General features: G+C 27.3%; 3 protein-coding genes and 1 long non-coding RNA gene across 5 annotated transcripts; 3 read left to right on the top strand and 1 right to left on the bottom strand.

Annotated features, from left to right (window-relative positions):
• Window positions 1-1,139: 1,139 nt before the first annotated feature.
• On the bottom strand, window positions 1,140-4,708 carry LOC130669003 (uncharacterized). Its single transcript, XR_008990093.1, has 3 exons — window positions 4,164-4,708; window positions 2,871-3,017; window positions 1,140-2,761 (listed from the first exon to the last, which is right to left on the bottom strand). It is a non-coding gene; the product is annotated as an uncharacterized LOC130669003 (long non-coding RNA).
• Window positions 4,709-6,074: 1,366 nt separating this feature from the next.
• On the top strand, window positions 6,075-8,366 carry LOC130667961 (uncharacterized). The gene is made up of 2 exons (XM_057469911.1): window positions 6,075-6,292; window positions 7,297-8,366. Exon 2 carries the CDS (start codon window positions 7,347-7,349, stop codon window positions 8,316-8,318), a length of 972 nt encoding a protein of 323 aa, XP_057325894.1. The 5' UTR covers window positions 6,075-6,292; window positions 7,297-7,346; the 3' UTR covers window positions 8,319-8,366.
• Window positions 8,367-9,414: 1,048 nt separating this feature from the next.
• On the top strand, window positions 9,415-11,171 carry LOC130668017 (TD and POZ domain-containing protein 2-like). Of its 2 annotated transcripts, none has more exons than XM_057470006.1 (2): window positions 9,415-9,518; window positions 10,068-11,171. In XM_057470006.1, the coding sequence occupies exon 2, from the start codon at window positions 10,125-10,127 to the stop codon at window positions 11,094-11,096; it is 972 nt and encodes a 323-aa protein (XP_057325989.1). In that variant the 5' UTR covers window positions 9,415-9,518; window positions 10,068-10,124; the 3' UTR covers window positions 11,097-11,171. The 2 variants fall into 2 exon arrangements, with proteins under 2 accessions (XP_057325989.1, XP_057325979.1); XM_057469996.1 differs by having other exon boundaries at window positions 9,481-9,604.
• A 1,048-nt stretch (window positions 11,172-12,219) lies between these two features.
• On the top strand, window positions 12,220-14,602 carry LOC130667503 (protein roadkill-like). The gene is made up of 2 exons (XM_057469133.1): window positions 12,220-12,406; window positions 12,554-14,602. The coding sequence occupies exon 2, from the start codon at window positions 12,610-12,612 to the stop codon at window positions 13,603-13,605; it is 996 nt and encodes a 331-aa protein (XP_057325116.1). The 5' UTR covers window positions 12,220-12,406; window positions 12,554-12,609; the 3' UTR covers window positions 13,606-14,602.
• Window positions 14,603-19,102: the final 4,500 nt, after the last annotated feature.

Here is a 19,102-nt window from a genome sequence, read left to right as displayed (position 1 = left end):
CATTTAGTTATATAGCGTCTCAGATTGCAAAATTACGTCTTGATGAGTTCTGAATGAGTTCCTATTTATAATTTGGACATCTCATCAACATCTTAAAGAAGTTCTCAAGATGTTGAATGAGCCACCTAGCGAACTCAGTAAGACGTCTTTAAAAAGAGTTCTTTTTTGTGACTTCGCAAGTAAAACTTCAGTACGAATTTACTATGACGTCTTGAGGAGCTCCTAATTTTGACTTCATAAAGAAGTTCCAAAAAGTGTTACGTCCTGGAGTCGTGTCGGCTTGTGATATGCCAGCGCGAATTATTTGAATTGGACGTGACTGTAGACCCGTATGAAAAAACAATATATGGTTAAAATATATAAAATCATATATGTTTGCAACAAAAAAATATATGATATACTATATTGTATATTATAACAAATCATATAGGGATTTTGGCCGATTTAATATAAAATTATATACAGTAGTGAATATATGTATTCCATATATGTAACTTATATGTTTTTTATATTAAGCTATATATACATTTACATTTACCTTATAATATATTGTATTGATATATTTCCTTTGATATTCAAAAAATATAAAATTTTTATATGAAATGAAATATATGGTAGCATATAATTTATATTATATATGGCACCATATATTTTCTTTGTTATATTTAAGCATATATTTTATTCGGTGTATGTATATGTACATGGGTATATATATTCGCATCAAATTAACTAATTTTGAAAATTTTAACTGCAATTTAAAGAGTATATTAAAATTTATATCTAATTTAATTGGAGTTGGTCATACGAATATAAAACTTTTTTTTTCCATACACAATATAAATATATGTTTTTATATATGATCAGAATATATTTTTCGTATATGATAGAAATATATATTTTTATGTATGATAAAAATATAGTTTTTGTATATGGCAAGAATATATATTTTCATATATGATAAAAATATATTTTTTGTATATGATTGACACATATATTTTATATATGCTAAACATATACGGACTCATATATGATGAATTTTATATTTTTTAATATACAAAAAATATATCAGAAAATATAGTTAAATTGGCCACATATATTTTCTGATATTTATCATATATTTTTAAATATATTTTGACCATATATGTTATTTTCATACGGGGATCTTCAAGTACACTTGAATTTTACAATTACTATTGGACAAATAACTTCGTGTCAAAAGAATAAATTAATTTAATTAAACCGGGAGTTTACTTGTGTGTTCTAATCTGCACTATTATAATTTCTAGTTGATGTGAGAGAGTGATGCATTGGGCATCGGCTTTTTATATCTTTACATAAGCCAACACCCTAGAGAAAAGTGGGATAAGATTTTAGGGCCTTATTCCCAAAAAGAGGGAGTTTCGCTATCATCGTTCGACGCGGATACTGTTGCGTCCGCAGTCGGACGATGTTTTTCAATGTTTTCACTTTTTCGTGGAAAAACTAATTTCACTTTTTTATTCTTTTAACAGTCATTATTTGTCGTACAATTATTCTTATCTATTTTTATTCGTTAACATTCTTTTAGAGAAATCGTCGGTGATGAATAAATATTCTAATGCATTAAAAATATCTTATCTATTTGACTATTTTTAGATGGATACTTATTGATATACATTATAAAGAAAATGTATTATTATTAATAATTCTATTATTTAAATATATCGATTTGGCGGGTCTCAGGTCGGTCTATTATTATTTAAGATTTAAAAATTGGCAGAACCATTTGATGACCAGGCTAGGACGTAACAAAAGGATGCATTTGGACGTCTTATTTATGGAGTCTTCAAGAAACGGTGTAAAAAAATTATCGTTCATAATGAATTTCGATATAAATTTCATCTCGAAACTCAGATCGTGACACAAATATGACTTTCATCATGAATTCATATCAAGAACTTTAATCACGTCAAAATTATGACAGTAAAATTTAAATCCAAGCGATCCGAAGTTCATTAACTAAATTAATTTTACAATCGAAACTGATTTACGTCACTTAAGTACTTGATAGAAGAAATTTATTGGTAATTTCTGAATTGATAAATTTGACAAAAGGTGAAAATTTAGTCAAGTTTCTATCGAAGTCATCCCAAGACCAATGGTCTTGGGATAATTCAAAGACGTAATGAACTAATTTTATAATTAATACTGATTTACTAGACGAAAAGTTGGAGTAAATTCATGATAAAAGTCATATTCGTGTCACGAACTGAGTTTTGTCATGAAATTCAGATCTAAATTCATTATGAATGAGAATTTGTTTACGCGGGAACTCTTAATTAAGAGTTCTTAAAAATGACACTTTTAAGAAGTCATTATAAGACTTCTTGAGAACGCCTTCAAAAAGATGAGTATTATATTTTTTAATATAAAAAAAAATATATCAGAAAATATAGTTCTGATATTTATCATATATTTTTACATATATTTTGACCATATATGTTATTTTCATACGGGTCCGATTTGAATGCTGTCTGGGGTTAGACAATATTTCTAGTTCCACAATAAAACTCAGTATTACTGTAGTAGAAATTATACTGAGATTCTTGAAGTAAGAATACGTTTATTTATCAGTGTGAAACTCGATTGATTTTACTCTCTTTGACGGGTCAAAAATTATTTCTTTTTCACTGCATGTAGCTTGGTGCTGTACAGGGGGATTGACGCTTAAATCAATTCGCCCAATGCAGGTTTTTGAACAGCAATCGTCATTTCCAGAGCACTAACAATAATAATGTTAATTAATTTTGTAGAATTTTTCAAAATTTTATCATAAAACATTTCAAATAATGAATTTATTATATCTATTCATTTACGAATTTTATGCTTACCGGTTGTCCGCCGCCTACGCAAGGTTTTTCCTTCGATGAACTGCAAGCTTCGACAGTGACTTGCATCATTGCAATAACAACAAGAACGGCAATAAATCCAAATAGTATCTTTGACATTTTTTCAATCGAAATTGATCTGATCCCAAGCTAGATAATTTTAGTTTTTGATAAATCAATAGGTTTTATGTTTCGGTTGTTAATTTTTTATACATAAAATAAAAGCTTTCTAGCTTTTGAAAAATAAAAACTTTATGCAAATATAAAAACTATTAATAATAAATAACGGATTTGCGCAGAAATTTAAATTCTACGATTAATGAGTACCCGCACGTAACGGGTTTATAAATTAACAAATTTCGAAATTTTTATTTTTGGTTAATATATATATTAGTTTCGATACTCATATGAGGTAATTCTACTTCAATTTATTTACGATGCAATGATAATATTTTTATATAATTTTGTAAGTTCTAATAAATTGACTCAGTATAGAGTAGAAATATAATTTTCGACGACTTAAGAGCCAGTTTTGGACACTTCAAAAATTTGAGATAAAATATTTTTTAAAATGAGCATTGATTTAATTAATTTTTTAATGTGTTATTAAAAAATTACTGTGAAAGTTTATTATTAAACTTTTCTACGTATCAAAATTAATATATATTAAATGTCCAAAAACGGAATAGTGGCCACAAATCTGCCCTGTTATGACAAAACGACGTATCTCGAGATTATAATTATAATCTGATTAATCAACAATAATTATAATTTTGATTAATCAACCGGTTTAATGATTCAGTTGTTAATTTTCTACAGATAAATTAGAAGCTTTTTAGCTTTCAAATAACAAAAATTTGATGCGAATATAAAAACCATTAATAATAAATAATTGAGAACTTGTGCAGAAGTTCAATTTAATCAAATAGTGAGAACCCAATATTCAAAATTTTTAATCATTCTGAATACTTTCGAATCACAAAAATATGAATAAAAATTATTTGAAAGTATTACAAATTTTTTAATCATTTCGTTCACTCAAGGATTTGTGAGTTTTTGAAGTATTCGATTTAAATTAGAACTATTGGTAAATTATTGTCAAAATTTGTTCATAATTTATCATATTATGTGAGTTGAAGTTTAATATTTAAAATTCAAACCGAGTATTCGGATTTAAATGAAATAATTCTAAAATAAACGAATAATTTGGATTTACTATAAATTAGTTCATTATATATTCAAATATAAATTCGCACAAGTTTAGTATATATATTTTATTCAATATGAATTACTTACTTAATAATTATTGTTGACCAAAGATGGGTATTGTCTGACAGGTAATAACTCCGAGAAAATGAATTTACTGTTAATGGTTGACTTTACAGGCCACTGTACTTATAGTCGATTTCAGTGCCTATTTGAATTTTCCCCTCTTCTGTTGTCTTCGACTAATATTTCGACACCTGATATCCCTCCTTCGCGTCCGAACCGTCCATTCTTGCTTTTCCACGCGACTACTTCACGCTCGAAAAAACCATTGCATGAAAGAGTATTGTCGAGCTCGAAAATATATTCACAGTAATGTTTTCGAGCTCGAAGAGACTGTTTCGGGGCTGACTCGCAGGGACAACCGTTTTTCAGATTTTTTAATTCTCTGTTACTTGGCGGCATTTTATGCCGCTTTGATTTCCATTAGTGATGAGCAAAATCTGTCTTGGTCTTGCGATTTTGCAAGACCAAGACCAAGACCAAGATCATACAAACACTAGCAAGACCAAGACCAAGACCGAATGAACAAGAACAAGACTGAAACCAAGACCGAGAATGCAAGACCAAGACAGCGTACACTTACCCTTATATTGGGATGTTTGTTTTATTTTATTCCACTTGAAATTTTTAATTTCATAAAAATTTAACGAAATATACGCACTTCTACCCCAAATGACTATATATATTACAGTCGAACTCCATTAACTCAGATTCCATTATTTTGGGACTTTCCCTTAATCTTGACCTTGTTTTTCAAGGTCAGAATAATTGTTTACTGGTTTTTTTTTATCATGTAATATTCCAGTGAGTATGTAGATGTAGTTATAAGTTTTAATCGAAGTAATTTGGAAAAAAACAACGCAGTTCATTTGATAACCGATGGAACAAAGAATTACATCTACATCACTTAAAACATTGATAAGACAAAGTAATGAGTTTTAGATTAAAATAAAAAATAGATTATAAAAATTTTTCGATTTTAAATAAAATTCTACTCGCACCAAAAATTTTTAAATAATCTCTCAATTCCCTTCAAAATGAGTACCCACATCGACATATTTTATGATAGTCATATTTCTTTATATTTTTAAAACTTTAAATATATCAAATTTCGACTACTTTTTAAATCTATCATGTGGGTACTCATTTAACGCAGAATTTCACGCGCTCTATCTTCTTCATATTTATTTAATTGTTTTCCTACGTTTGCATCGTTTGTGATATTTTTTGTAAATTTTCCTTTATAATTATTATTATTAATACTAGTTAATTGTCTTATTTTTTTCTTTGTTACATTTTATCTTCAAAAAGTTATCACAATCGTGCTCACCTTGCTCATAATTTTATAAACACCAATGACACGTCTAAGTAATTAACGTAACTGCGATTAGATTTGGTGTTTTTTTTAGATTGTGGTGCTTTGTTTTTTATTACTTATAGAAATATATTCCCCAAAATATTTTACGAAGTATCTATTTGTAATCCAGAACTAGTTACTTTGACTTTAATAAATATTTTTGGTGCTCTTACCCTACTTGTTTTCTATTCACGCAGATAAATTTTTAGTAAAAATCACCCAAAAAGTTTGATACTGTGAGGATATGTAGTAAATATATAAATTTTTCTCATGTACATTGTAAAATATACCACTCGATAGCACGTATCATCGACCATCATAGCCAAGTAGTGGGAGAAAAGATGATTGTTTTGCGGACTCAACACTTCATACATATATTGGAGCAGCTGAACCTGAGAGCGTTAATTTCCATACCCCCACCATTAAATGATGAGCAAACTCTTAGTAGCAGTGCAGCCAGATTTTGCGATATTTTTACCCCCTCCTGTCATTGCACTCCAAGCTATTTCACTACGGGAAGGGGTAAAAATATCGCACGATCCGGCTGCACTGCTCATATCAGTAGTATTCAGTAGTCTGACTACTAACTATACAGTCTTTCTAAAGACCATACATAATCAGCATATATGAAAATGTATAAACACTAATAGTATATATATATATATATGAATTTCTGATGCGTTGTTTTAATAAGTTTATAATTATTACATAAATTTAAGTTGCTCATAATATCTAAAGTTAACGATTTGTTTTATTCAAGTTTAGATAAATAATTAAATAACGATTAATCATTTCCATCGTAAGTATCTCTTATAACCTATAAGCTATTTATTTTGTAATCGATAAAATTTTTTTTATGAATAAGGTAAAAGATCTAGTACCCACTCAGAGAACTAGTAACCGATCACTTCATGTATTTGTATATCTTCATTTAGTCAAATTTACTAAATATAGATAGGGGAGGGTGGGGCAGAGCGGCCCCCCTGAAATTTTGACCAAAAATAAATTTTTTTTTTTTCGACTAATTACTATAAATCCGATATGTTTGCGCATTTTTACCCCTACGCATGACATTTGGGGCAAAATGGACAAGCCCAAAATTTTGAAAAAGTGATTTTTTCATATTTTTATCGTCAAATTAAAAAAAAATTATTATAATTCCACATTTCTAGCCCTACGCATAACACCTGGGGCAAAATGGACCAGCCGAAACTTCCGAAAAAATTATTTTTTCATATTTTTCGGCCGTTTCTCTATGTAAGAGGCAAATTTGGTCACTAAAAATTTATAAAAATTAAATTTTTTTTTTTAGTTGATAAATTTTTGAAATAAAGTAAAATTATAGAATTGATTTTTTTTTTTATTAAATAACAATTAGTAATTAAGGTAATCGAGAGTGAACGATTTTTTACGCTTTAAAAAATTTTTTTCGAGTAATATAAAACCAAAGATAGTTGTCAAGAGAAAGAAATACATTCTTAATGATGAAAACAATTTAAAAAAAAAAAAAACGAAAAAAAATTTTTTTTTTATCACTTTTTGAAGGGGGGCCCTGCTCTGCCCCACAAAAAAAAAAAAAAAATTTTTCAGAATTTTGGCAAAATATCCATAAATTTGTTCGAAATAGGACAAAAGTAAAGTGATCCTATGGTTGAAAGCCACAAAAAATAATAATTGGCTTAGGGGGGCCGCTCTGCCCCACCCTCCCCTATACAAATTCATGAGTAATCGGGTACTAGTTCCATAATCAGGTACTGGATCTCTTACCTTATTTGTTATTTTAATTGAGTTTAATGCTTACAGATTAAAACATTTTAAGAGTGCGTTCATTTTTTTATTAAAAAATATCCAAAATGAGTCAATCTTCAACACGGAATAATGTCATTATTATTAAAGATTTTGTACTACATCTATCGAATGAAGATGAATGGATTGATTCAAAAAAAGTCGATTTAATAGATGATGCTTCTTGCGGTCAAGTTTATATTTCTGGAATACGGCATTACTGTAATAAATTGAATGTCACAATAAGAAAAACTTTCATTAAATCGGCAATTGCGACCATTGAGCTAAAAATGAGTGATCAAGATTCGGTTATACAAAATTTTGATGAATGGGAGGAATCGTGTGGTTTTAAGAATATGACACTGCCTCACGACTTTTGGAACTGTTATGGATGTAAACCTGGAGGTTTCAGAACCATTAATCACATCCATAAGTACGAATATAATGTCAATATTTCTTGCAAAATAATCTGGTACGGATTTTTCGATGATTTCACTTCTAATGCTTATAAAAATCTTAAAAATTATTTAAACAATTCTACATTGAGTGACGTTATGATAAAAGTCAAAGACAAAGAATATCCAGCACATAAAATTATATTAGTTTCTCAAAGCTCTGTATTTGAAAAAATGTTAACAACTGACATGAAAGAATCGAGAGAAAATTGTATCAATCTTCCAGAGCTTGATGTCGAAGTTGCTGAAGAATTACTTTACTTTTTATATCATGGCGAATTGGATAAAGCTTGTGAAAATAATGAAATGTTATTAAAATTACTGGAAGTTGGACATTTATATCAATTATCTAACTTAAATAATATTTGTGGTTTACTTTTGAGTAAAAGTATGACAGTTGATAATGTATTGATGTTGTATGAAAATGCTAAAAAATATGATTCGTTTATTTTGTATCATCTATCAAAGGCATTTATTCGGATTAATCGAAAAGAAATTATTCTTTCAGATAATTTTAAAGAATTTTGTCTGATTAAACCTGAATTTATGTTCAAATTCTTTACAATTTTTAATGATATAATTTAAAATATAATTTTTTATAACATTTTATTAATTATTATTATTGTTCTGTCTCTGTACTTAAATTTCATAATTGAAATATTTAATAATAAAAAAAATTTTTTTTACTTTGAAATACAAAATAATCTAAATTTAATCTGCCAATAATTCTTTCTTGCAATCGAATTAATTGATTGTAATCAAAGATTCTACTTAAAAAAAAAAAAAATTAATTTAAGCATATCTTATTTGTAAGAATATATTTTTTACCCTTGACATTCTTGCATTAGTCATATGTTTCAGTTACTATATTGTTTACTTTTTGTTTTTTTGTGGATGATAACGTATACAAACGACGTCATAATAGGTATCTAGCATAAACTAAATTAATGAGTATAAGCATATATTATATACATAAATAAATACGTAAGTTCATTAGATTTACATGAGGCAAAAAAAAATGATGATATTGAAAATTGATGAAAAAAAATTTTGAACCCTGTAGATTAATATAAAATTGAATGCCCTTTTAAACGAGTACCAACAAGACATATTTATATATTAATTTATCTGAAAGCTATATATTTAAATATATGTATGACTTTTGATGTGTTTAAAATAAAAGCAGGTTGTTGGTACTCATTTCAAAGAGCTTACAATTCTCTATACAATTACATAAAAAATTTCAATTTATTAAGAAAAGTCGTTGACAAAATTAATCTTCGTTTCTTATTCTCAAATGAATTAAATTTTGAAAATAATTTAAAAGCTTAAAAAATTTTGAAAATATTATTTTAATTATACTTTTAATGATTGTAAAATTTTGTTTCAAAAAATTCATCAAATACTTTCAGTAATTTTTACCATCGTAAAAAATATAGACTTAAAATTTTGGAACTATATTCTAAGTTTCTGTATATATTTCGTGTATACACAGAAAAAAAGAATTTCTTGGCGCAAAAAATTTTTAAATTATAAATTGAAAACAAATATTTTTGAAACGAGAAAAAAATTCTTTCGCCAAGAAATTTTTTCCAGTTCTAAGAACATTTCTGTCTTTAATTCATATAAACTGTAGACGAATTAAGTTGGGAATTTTCAATTTGCAATATATTCTGATATTTAATTTTGGTAGTAATAATAACTAGTGATTTTTAAGACTTGGCATCTTGAATAAAAAAAAGTTACTAGGTATAATTTTTCACCAGTTATCTGAGGCAACGTACGGTAAGAGATCAAGTTTCTATTGCGACGCAATTTATTAAATAACCATTAAAAAAATATTAAACCTTTTATTTATTGAATTGAAAACGGTAAATAATTTTATTAGATATTAATAATATTAATTTTTGATAATTAAATAATTTTATTCATTCTTTATGATGAACTAAAAATTTATATGATCCTCAACATAATAAACAATTAACAATTTTCTGTTTTTTTTTTTTTTCAATAAATCAATCCCAAAAAAAAACTAAAAATTCGCACATGTAGAAAATTAAAAATATTGTAGGTGCAATTTTTTGAATATTTTTTTTTCCAATTTTTTTTCATCCAAAAATTATCAGACGTCAGTTAACTTCAGTATCATAAAATTTATTATGATCCTGAAGTTAGCAGACAATTTTCAATTTTTTTTTTCAACAATATAAAAAAAAATGCACATGTAGAAAATTTAAAAAGCTGTAGGTGCAATTTTATTAAATTTATCGTTTTTAAAATAAATCAAATGCATTTTTGAAATATTAATTAATTAAAAAATTTTAATCATTACAGATATTCACTAAACTTGGAATAAAAACAATTAATTGTTTTGTTAAAAAAAAAAAAAAAATGAGTCAATTACATCCAGAAGATGCAGAAGTGATAGATAAAAAATTTATAATAAGATTGCGAAGGAGAAACCAATCGGCAGATTCAAATCGTGTCAACATTATAAACTCTCCTCCTTATGGAGAAATTTATCTCTCTGCATTATTAAATTCTGAAAATAAATTAAATATCAAAATTACTAAAGTCGTTACCAAGTCAGCAAATGTAACTATTGAATTACAAGTGGATGGAATGGATCGAATAATAAAAGACTTTAGTGACTGGACAGAAAATTGTAGTTTTGATGATATTTTATGTCCAGTACGTATTCAAGAATGTTCAGAACATATTGCATCATCGCACTCTCGTGATATTAATTTTAATTATGATTTAAATATTTCTTGTAAAATAATTTGGTATGGTTTCGTTGATGAATTAAATTCACCGAATTTATATAAAAATACTCAACATTATTTGAACAATTTAAAATTCACCGATATTACTATCAAAGTTAAAGATAAAGAATTCAAAGCACACAAAATTATTTTAGCATCTCAAAGCCCTGTGTTCAAAAAAATCTTGACAACTGACATGAAAGAATCGCGAGAAAATTGTATTAATCTTCCGAATATTGATGCTGAAGTTGCTGATGAATTACTTTACTTTTTATATCATGGTAAAGTAGTAAAAGCTCATGATGATGATGATATTGCGTTACAATTATTTGAAACCGCAGGAATGTATCAAATAGAAAAACTTAAAGAAATTTGCGCTGTAATATTGAGTAATAAGTTGACTGTAACTAATGTAGTTATGTTACTAGAAATTAGTGAAATCCACAATTCATTGATTTTAAAAGAACGTGCGACAACATTTATCATTATCAATCGCGATGACATTATTCCATCAGAGGATTTTAAAGGATTATGTATTCGTAAATCAGAATTAACATTAAAAATTATTGAAAGAATTGAAAAATTTTATAGAACATAATTTTATATTATGAAAATTTCTTTTTATTAACTAACATTGTATCGGTAAATTTGTCAATAAAGAAACTGTTATTGATTGGCATTGTTGATTATTTATTATCTTATATTATATAGTATGTTATTTGCAATTAACTAAAAATTTTCTTAAATAATCTACACAGAAAAAAAGAATTTCTTGGCGCAAGAAATATTTTGTATTATGAATTGAAGACAAAAATTTTTCTTGGCTCAAGAATTTTTTTCTCGCTTAAAAAATTTTTTTCTTGTTCCGAGAAAATTTTTTCTTATCCCAAGAAAAGTTTTGTTTTCACTTTATGATATAAAAAATTTCTTGGGTCAAGTAAAAATTTTCTTAGAACAAGAAAAAATTTTTTGCGCCAAGAAATCCTTTTTTTCTGTGTAAATTTTGTTGCTTAAAATAAATTATATTAAATTTTTAGTTAATTGCGAATAACTTACGACTTATGAGAAATATCGAAAATTTTCCCCAAGATAAGTTGTAGGAAATAAAATGCTCTACAAAAAATGTCCTTTAAAATTTTCGGATAAAGTTGATGATTGCGTCAAAAAATTTAAAAAATGTAGAAATTTATCGTCAATCTAACTTTAACTTCGAATTACTTTTGAAGAAATAACAATATCAAAAAATTATAAGAGACCTTTTTTGTAGAGCGTCAAATTTCCCATAAGAATAGGTCTTGAACATTCAAAAATATTGGTCCCACCGTGAGCTACAAAATTCCAAAGCTTAAAAAATAAATTTTCCCATGTTATTTAAACGGGAAATAGAAAATTGCGATGCGGCAGTTGTTAATATTAATATTAAGAGCTCAAACTTTCACAGTATTTTTTTTTTCGTCATTTCCAACAATATTTTCGATATAATGAAGAAAAAAAAAATTAGTCGATTTTTTTGAATCAGTCTAGTATAGATATACTAACAATATTAATTAAAATTCGGATAAAAATAAACTCGGTTTGAAAAACTGGCCCTTAATAATATTAAGATATACCAGCAATGATAATTTAAACCCGGATTAAAATTAAACCTGGTTTGAAAAACTAGCCCTAAAAAGTTTCGATTATTAAAACTAACAACTCGAATTTTCGATTAATCGATTATTTTTTGCATATAGTATAATATCGTAATTTTTATAACAGTACCTCCATTTTAAGATATTTTTTGGCAATTGCTTATAATTGATTAAAAAAAAATTTTCTACAAAATAAAATAATTAAAGCAATTAATCAAAATAAAACATACATGATATAATAATTATTCAAGTATTTGAATATACTATCAAAGAATCGGTAAGTGTAAAATAGGTTACATCTAAAAGTATTCCACTATATCGACATTTTATTTATTAAATTTTTTATTACTTTTTTAAATAATTCAATTATCCATTACAAATAAAATTACAGAATAGATTAATTAAAATATTTAATTTCTTGCAGATTATATTCAATAAATGTAAACTTAATGCAACATCTCGTTGAAGTAAAAACTGCGTATGATGGAATCGCTTACAGCGCATAAAATAATCACAAAAAATTTTTCATTTCTTAAGTTATATCTAAATCAATGGGTAAATTCAGAAAAGTCACTTTTAGATGATAAGTCGATTGATTCATTTGGAGAATTCTATATTTCTGTACTCCCAACTGATAATAATAAGTTAAATTTTAGAGTTACAAAAACATTTACAAGGTCTGCAATAGCGACTATTGAATTGGAAATTGAAAATTTGAAATGGATGATAAAAGACATTTCTGATTGGAAAGATGTATGTGATTTTGATATCATATCATGCCCTGTACACTTTTTACAAGTTTGTTATAGTGATGACAAACGTTGCCCCTATTCGGGCAGGCCTAAGCTTTGTCAATACAGAAATTTTAATTTAAATATTTCTTGCAAAATAATCTGGTATGGATTTGTCGATGAATTAAATTCACCAAATTTATATGAGCATACAGGGAACTATTTGTTTAATACAGAATTCAGTGACATTGTAATTAAAGTACAAGATAAAAAATTTCCAGCTCATAAAATTATTTTAGCATCTCAAAGTCGAGTATTTGAAGGAATGATATTAACAAACATAATGAAATTTGGAGAAAATAGTATTTGTCTTCCCGACATGAAAGTTGAAGTAGCCAATGAATTATTGACATTTCTATACCACGGAAAATTGGTAAAAGCCATTGATGACAATGATCTTCTAATGGAACTTTTTAAAACCGCAACAACTTATAGAATAGATGCATTGAAGGATAAATGCGCTATGATATTAGGTGTTAATTTGAATATTGACAATGTATTGAGGCTGTTGGAAATGTCAGAAACTTATAATTCAGTTATTTTAAAACAAAGAGCTATGACATTTATTATTAATAATCGTGATAAAATAATAATCTTAAGTGATTTCAGGAAACTGTGTAAACGCAATCCTGAGTTGATGTTTGGAATTCTTGAAAAATTTAAGACAATTATCCATAATGTTTAATCATTATTAAGCTTTGTTCTTCAACAACTGTATTATGGAAAAAATAATCTGTTTTCTTTTTCATTCAAATAAACAATTTTGATAATCATAACAATAATAATATTATTTTATTGATTTAAAAGAAGTTTTCTTTGTAATAATATTTTTTTTTTAATCTATAGTAGTATCAGTTTCACTAGTTGCTGACTTCTATAGGCAAATTTTAGTAGACAAGCTCATACAATAATTTTCCCAGAGCTGATTAAATACCAGGTAATTTCCATTTACTCGAAGACCAGCAGGACTTTCTTCGAATCCTAAAAAAGCGAGTCAAATGAAACCACTAGTACAATACTCTAGAGCCAAGAAATATTTTCTTGATTGTAATAAAAAATGTAACTGAAGATCAAAACGTTTTTCGCTTAAGGAAAAAAAATTGGAAAGTAAAAAATCCACTGGATGACGAGATTTTTGAAATGTTTTGTATATAGATGTCGGTATGTCAGCTAAAAATCTTAGGCCACCCCCAGCCTCCGGAATTAAACCCCTTCAGCAGTAAAATTACCAAAATTTTTTTAATTTTCGTTGCATGAAAAACGTTTCGATCTTCAAGTACATAATAAAAATGCATTGTCTGTAGAAATTTATAACCAGATTGAAGCGATCATTATTAAAATAACGAGTATTATACTTTATTTTAGTAGAGAATTTATTGTTTTTTTTTTTATTATGTGATAATTATATTTCTGCGTACTTTTGAAATTCAAAATATGCAAAATTTTGACTATTTTTTAAACCTATCATGTGGGTACTCATTTCACGGAGAAATTTACGAGCGATATCTTTCTTATATTTATTTAATTTTTTTCCTACACTGTAGATAATTTTTTGGACCCGGTGTAGTGTAAATGTCGCGGTGTAAAAATTCTGGTGTGAAAATTACACCAAATTCGGTGTTAAATTTAGGCAGTGAAAATTTAGAATTTTTACACCGCCAACCGTGTAAACGTATAATTCCTGATAATTTTGCGTTAAAAAAATTAATCATAAGAATATTTAAATGTTCAAAATACTATTTAATATCTAAATAAAATTAATGTCGTTATTAATACGAGTTATTCGTCTTTATTTTTGTTACATTTTATCTTCAAAAAGTCACCACAATCGTGCTCATAATTTTATAAACACTAATGACACGTCTAAGTAATTAACGTGATCGCGATAGATTGGATTTTTCTAGATTGTAGTGCTTTATTTTTAATTACGCTTCAAATATATTCCCTAAAAATTTCATTAAATATGTATTCAAAATCCAGAAATAATTATTCTGACGTTAATAAATATTTTCGCATTTTAATTATGACATTTACATATTTAAAATCAGCTTTGATACCGTAGATCAGCTGAGAATTTCATGTCCTTTAAAATGAGTGTCAACAATCTATACTTATTTTCCATTGAAATACATGCATATATACATCTCACATATGTATATATACATAAGATAACATACATCGTTCTTCATCAACCTGCACAATAAAAAAAATTGAAAAAAAAAAAAAAAAAATCTGGGAAACGATTGACCTTGCGAGCCAGCTCCAAATCTTTACGCCGTTTTCAAGCCTAAAGAAGTTATTGTATATACGGTTTCAATCTCCTCAAGCTTTAAAATATTCTTTCGTGTCTTGGCATTCTCAAAATCTTTAGCTGAGTTAAAATTTAACTGAAGACAAATACAATAGCTTAGATTTATAAAAAATCTACTTAAAAAAAAAAGTCATTAAGTCGTGTGCGCATATCACTCAGTCAGGTTCCGCACAGTAATCAGTGGGGCGCACACAATCGAGCATTTTTTATTCCCACCGTACTGATTCAGGTGTAGAACAGTAACTAGTCGGGTTCCAATCTTTCCGTGTATCCATTGTATACATGTACTGATAATTCCGAAGATTTTATATCTTGAGAATAACAAAAATAAATCGTTTTTTTAAATTCCAATTTGAAGTATAAATACACGAGTTATTTTTTAATTTTCCACAAAAAAGAAACTGAGTTTACATTGACACGAAGAAATTATTTTCGAGTTCTTAGAGTGTACACATAATTAATAATTATTTTTTATTGTACTAAATTTTTGTTTCTCTTCTGGAAAAATGATTTTTAAACTGTTGATTTTATTACTTAACACCGGAATATTTGTACATTCCGAGAGGTCTGTAGTCGACGTTGATACATTTAATGAGAAATACAATATGTTTCAAGGATGGGATGTAAAAATTTTTAATAATATAATGTCGTCTAAATGTTATGGTACATTTATCAAACCACGAGTATATATCACTGATCCTATATGTATCCAAGGGTAAATTTTAAAAAACTATATTTTATAAAACAAAATTTTTTTACGTTACTTAAATCGGAGAAGAGGTCCAGAAAAATGGAGTAGAGGGATATCTAAAAATTTTTATCAACGAAAATTAATTAGTTGTATTATTCAAGGAAATTTTCTCAATGCCGATATATTTATTTGTCGTAACATTTATGCGGGTAACAAAAAATAAAAAAAAAAAATATTTCAAAAATTACACATAGATTTTTTAATTTTCTACATGTGCATATTTTTAGTTTTTTTTTAACTTCCCGCTAAAAAAATTGAAAATTTTCAAAAATTCGGGAAGTTATTGGTTTTGGTCCGATTTGCAAAAACCGAATTTCTATCAGATTTTGACGTTTTGAGGTTTTAGGAAGCTATCCTGACTGATTTCACGATGATGTCCGAGTGTATGTATGTGTGTACGTACGTATGTATACGTATGTAAATATTCATAACTCTTGAACGGATGAACCGATTTTGATCTTTGAGGTGCCATTCGACGCGGCTTGTTAATATCTTAAAGCTGTAAAAATTTGAGCTTAATCGGTAGGGTGCGTTCGGAGATATTTCAAAAATAAAATTTTTTAAAAAATGTTTTATTCGGATAACTTTTAATTTGCTCGATGGATTGATTCCAAAATCTAATCAGCTCTAAAACTTTATAAGCCGCGTCGAATGCCACATCTACCATCTAAATCGGTTCATTCGTTCAAGAGAAACCGTTGACGAATTCAAAAAAATTTTTTTTTTGGTTTTTTTGAAATTTCTCAAAAACGACTGGATAAATCAATTTCAAAATTTGATCAGCTTTAGAACTTGATAAAACACGTCGATTGCCGCCTCAACCGTCTTAATCGGTCAATTCGTTCACGAGATATCGCTGGTTAAAAAAATAGTGAAAACCGTTTTTTTTCGGATATCTACAAAAAAATTGAATCATTCGATTTCAAAATCTAATCAGCTCTAGAACTTAATAAAACGCGTCTATTGCCGCCTCAACGAGCTTGAAAAAAGCGGAAAGTTTTGGGGCTGGCCCGTAGGGTTAACCGATAGACCGCTTTTTTTTTTCGTAATTGATTTATTGAAAAATAAATCCGGAAATTGCTAATGTCTGCTAATTTCAGGGTTACTAATCCTACTAACAGTTATATCATCAAAAAAGTCCACGATAGTGAAACGAGTAAGAAAATACATTTCAACACCAGTAACATATACTACGGTGAAGACTTAGATGAAACTTTCAATAAGAATAAACGTAAACTAGCAGTAATTATAACTAATGAACCAGTTGAACCCGAACAAGATGAAAATGAATATGTAAAAATAAATTCAAATCTTGATGATATTAATACAGACCAGTGTTTCGTACCAAATTATAATGGTTGGAATGTAACATATACTTACTGTGATTATGTGTTCTTTGGTAATCGTTATGGAAATCCTGCTAATGTTTATTGTGTTGGCTCCGAGGATGTTGTGAGTACATTGAGACATTAGCGTTATTTCAAAATCACTATACAGTACAACCTCGTTATAAGTTACTCGGTTATAAGTTACTTCCTTTCTATATGTTTTCGCTCGTCTCGAAAGACTACCCCCACTCCAGTTTCACTAACGCAGTTTTTCGGTTGTCGTAAAGAGATTGTTTCTGCAGTCCTTTTATAAGTTAATAAAGTATGTGCGTAGATAAATGACAAACGTCAACTAACTTATAAAAGGACTGCAGACACAAATACGAACACGACGCATACATATGCAGAAAACTGAAATTTTTCTCCTATAGCCCCTAACAGTAACTTATAACCAGGTTGTATTCCCGATTCGAAATATTAGACGTAAATTGAACGTTCTTAACGTTTTAAACGTAAATTGAACGTTTTTAACGTTTTGAACGTAAATTGAACGTTTCGGATATTAAAAACTCAATTTGACAGCTTTCAACTTATTCAAAACGTAGATTGGAGGATCATAAATCGAAAACGTAACTAAAACCTATATTTAGATTTACAATAAGAAAACATAAGTATACCAAAAAATTTTTTTCATCGATTTTGTACTCCTGGATTATAATCACGTCAATTCTCTAAAATTTTGTCGTCCGCTTTTCTGGCTCTTAAATTAAAAAATTCGTATTTTGAAAAAAAAATTTTTTTAGTTTCATACTTCTATCTTTAACACTATTATATCTTTTCATATATTATGATATCAAGGTTATGAATTGTGATTACAAATATTGAAATGAATTAAATAATGTTATCATTAAACTAAAATCATCACTCATCAAATTACCAATTTTTTACAAACCAAAATACAAAAAAATCGTTCAATTTACTTTCAAAACGTTAAAAACGTTCAATTCACGTTTAAAACGTTAAGATCGTTCAACTTACGTCTAATATTTCGACTCGGGCTGTAATTATAAAACATCAAATTTAATAATTTGAACCGTTCAAATTTTTATTTTGAGAGTAATTAAATTTTTTTTAAATTTGTTTCCCAACTTTTTTTTTTATCTTATATCGATATTTTACTGCTCTTGGTTTTATCGAAATTTTAATGGAAATAAATTTTTAAACTCAGTTTTTTTAAATTTGTCGAGTTTTACGGGAATAAGTTGAAGAACATTTTTGTAGAAAATTTAATTGCCAATTTAAAATTTCTAATCACACAAATGGATAGAGTCGAAATTAAAAATTTTTAATTATTTTGAAATTACTCTAAATTACAATATATGTGATTTTGAAATATTAAATTATCAAACCGATAAATCAAATAATTCCGATAAAATAAATTTTATAGTGGGGCAACGGAAGTGGAATGTTTTGTTCCTTGAAATCAAATCCCGAAGTCCGTGTTTTAGTTGGAATTGTAGCAGGAGAAAACAATCATGTGTATTCATTGTGGCATGACTCGCTACTTTACGTGGCAGCTATTGAAAATATTAGCGGATTAAATGATACTATCGCTGAAATTTTAACCGATGTGTTAGACCCTAGTAAAACATCAAAATGAAAAATTTATTTCTTTAAGAAATTCAAATGATCTAAAATAATAATCTAAAATATCAATGAAATAAAAATGATTTATCATTAATAATTAAATAAATAGACAATTCAAAAATAATTATCACATTCGTTTATTTTT

Source organism: Microplitis mediator, chromosome 1 (genome assembly GCF_029852145.1).
Source record: "Microplitis mediator isolate UGA2020A chromosome 1, iyMicMedi2.1, whole genome shotgun sequence".
Classification (NCBI taxonomy): domain Eukaryota; kingdom Metazoa; phylum Arthropoda; class Insecta; order Hymenoptera; family Braconidae; genus Microplitis; species Microplitis mediator.
Note: the sequence above shows the minus strand (reverse complement) of the source record. Positions and strands in the feature narration are given on the sequence as shown.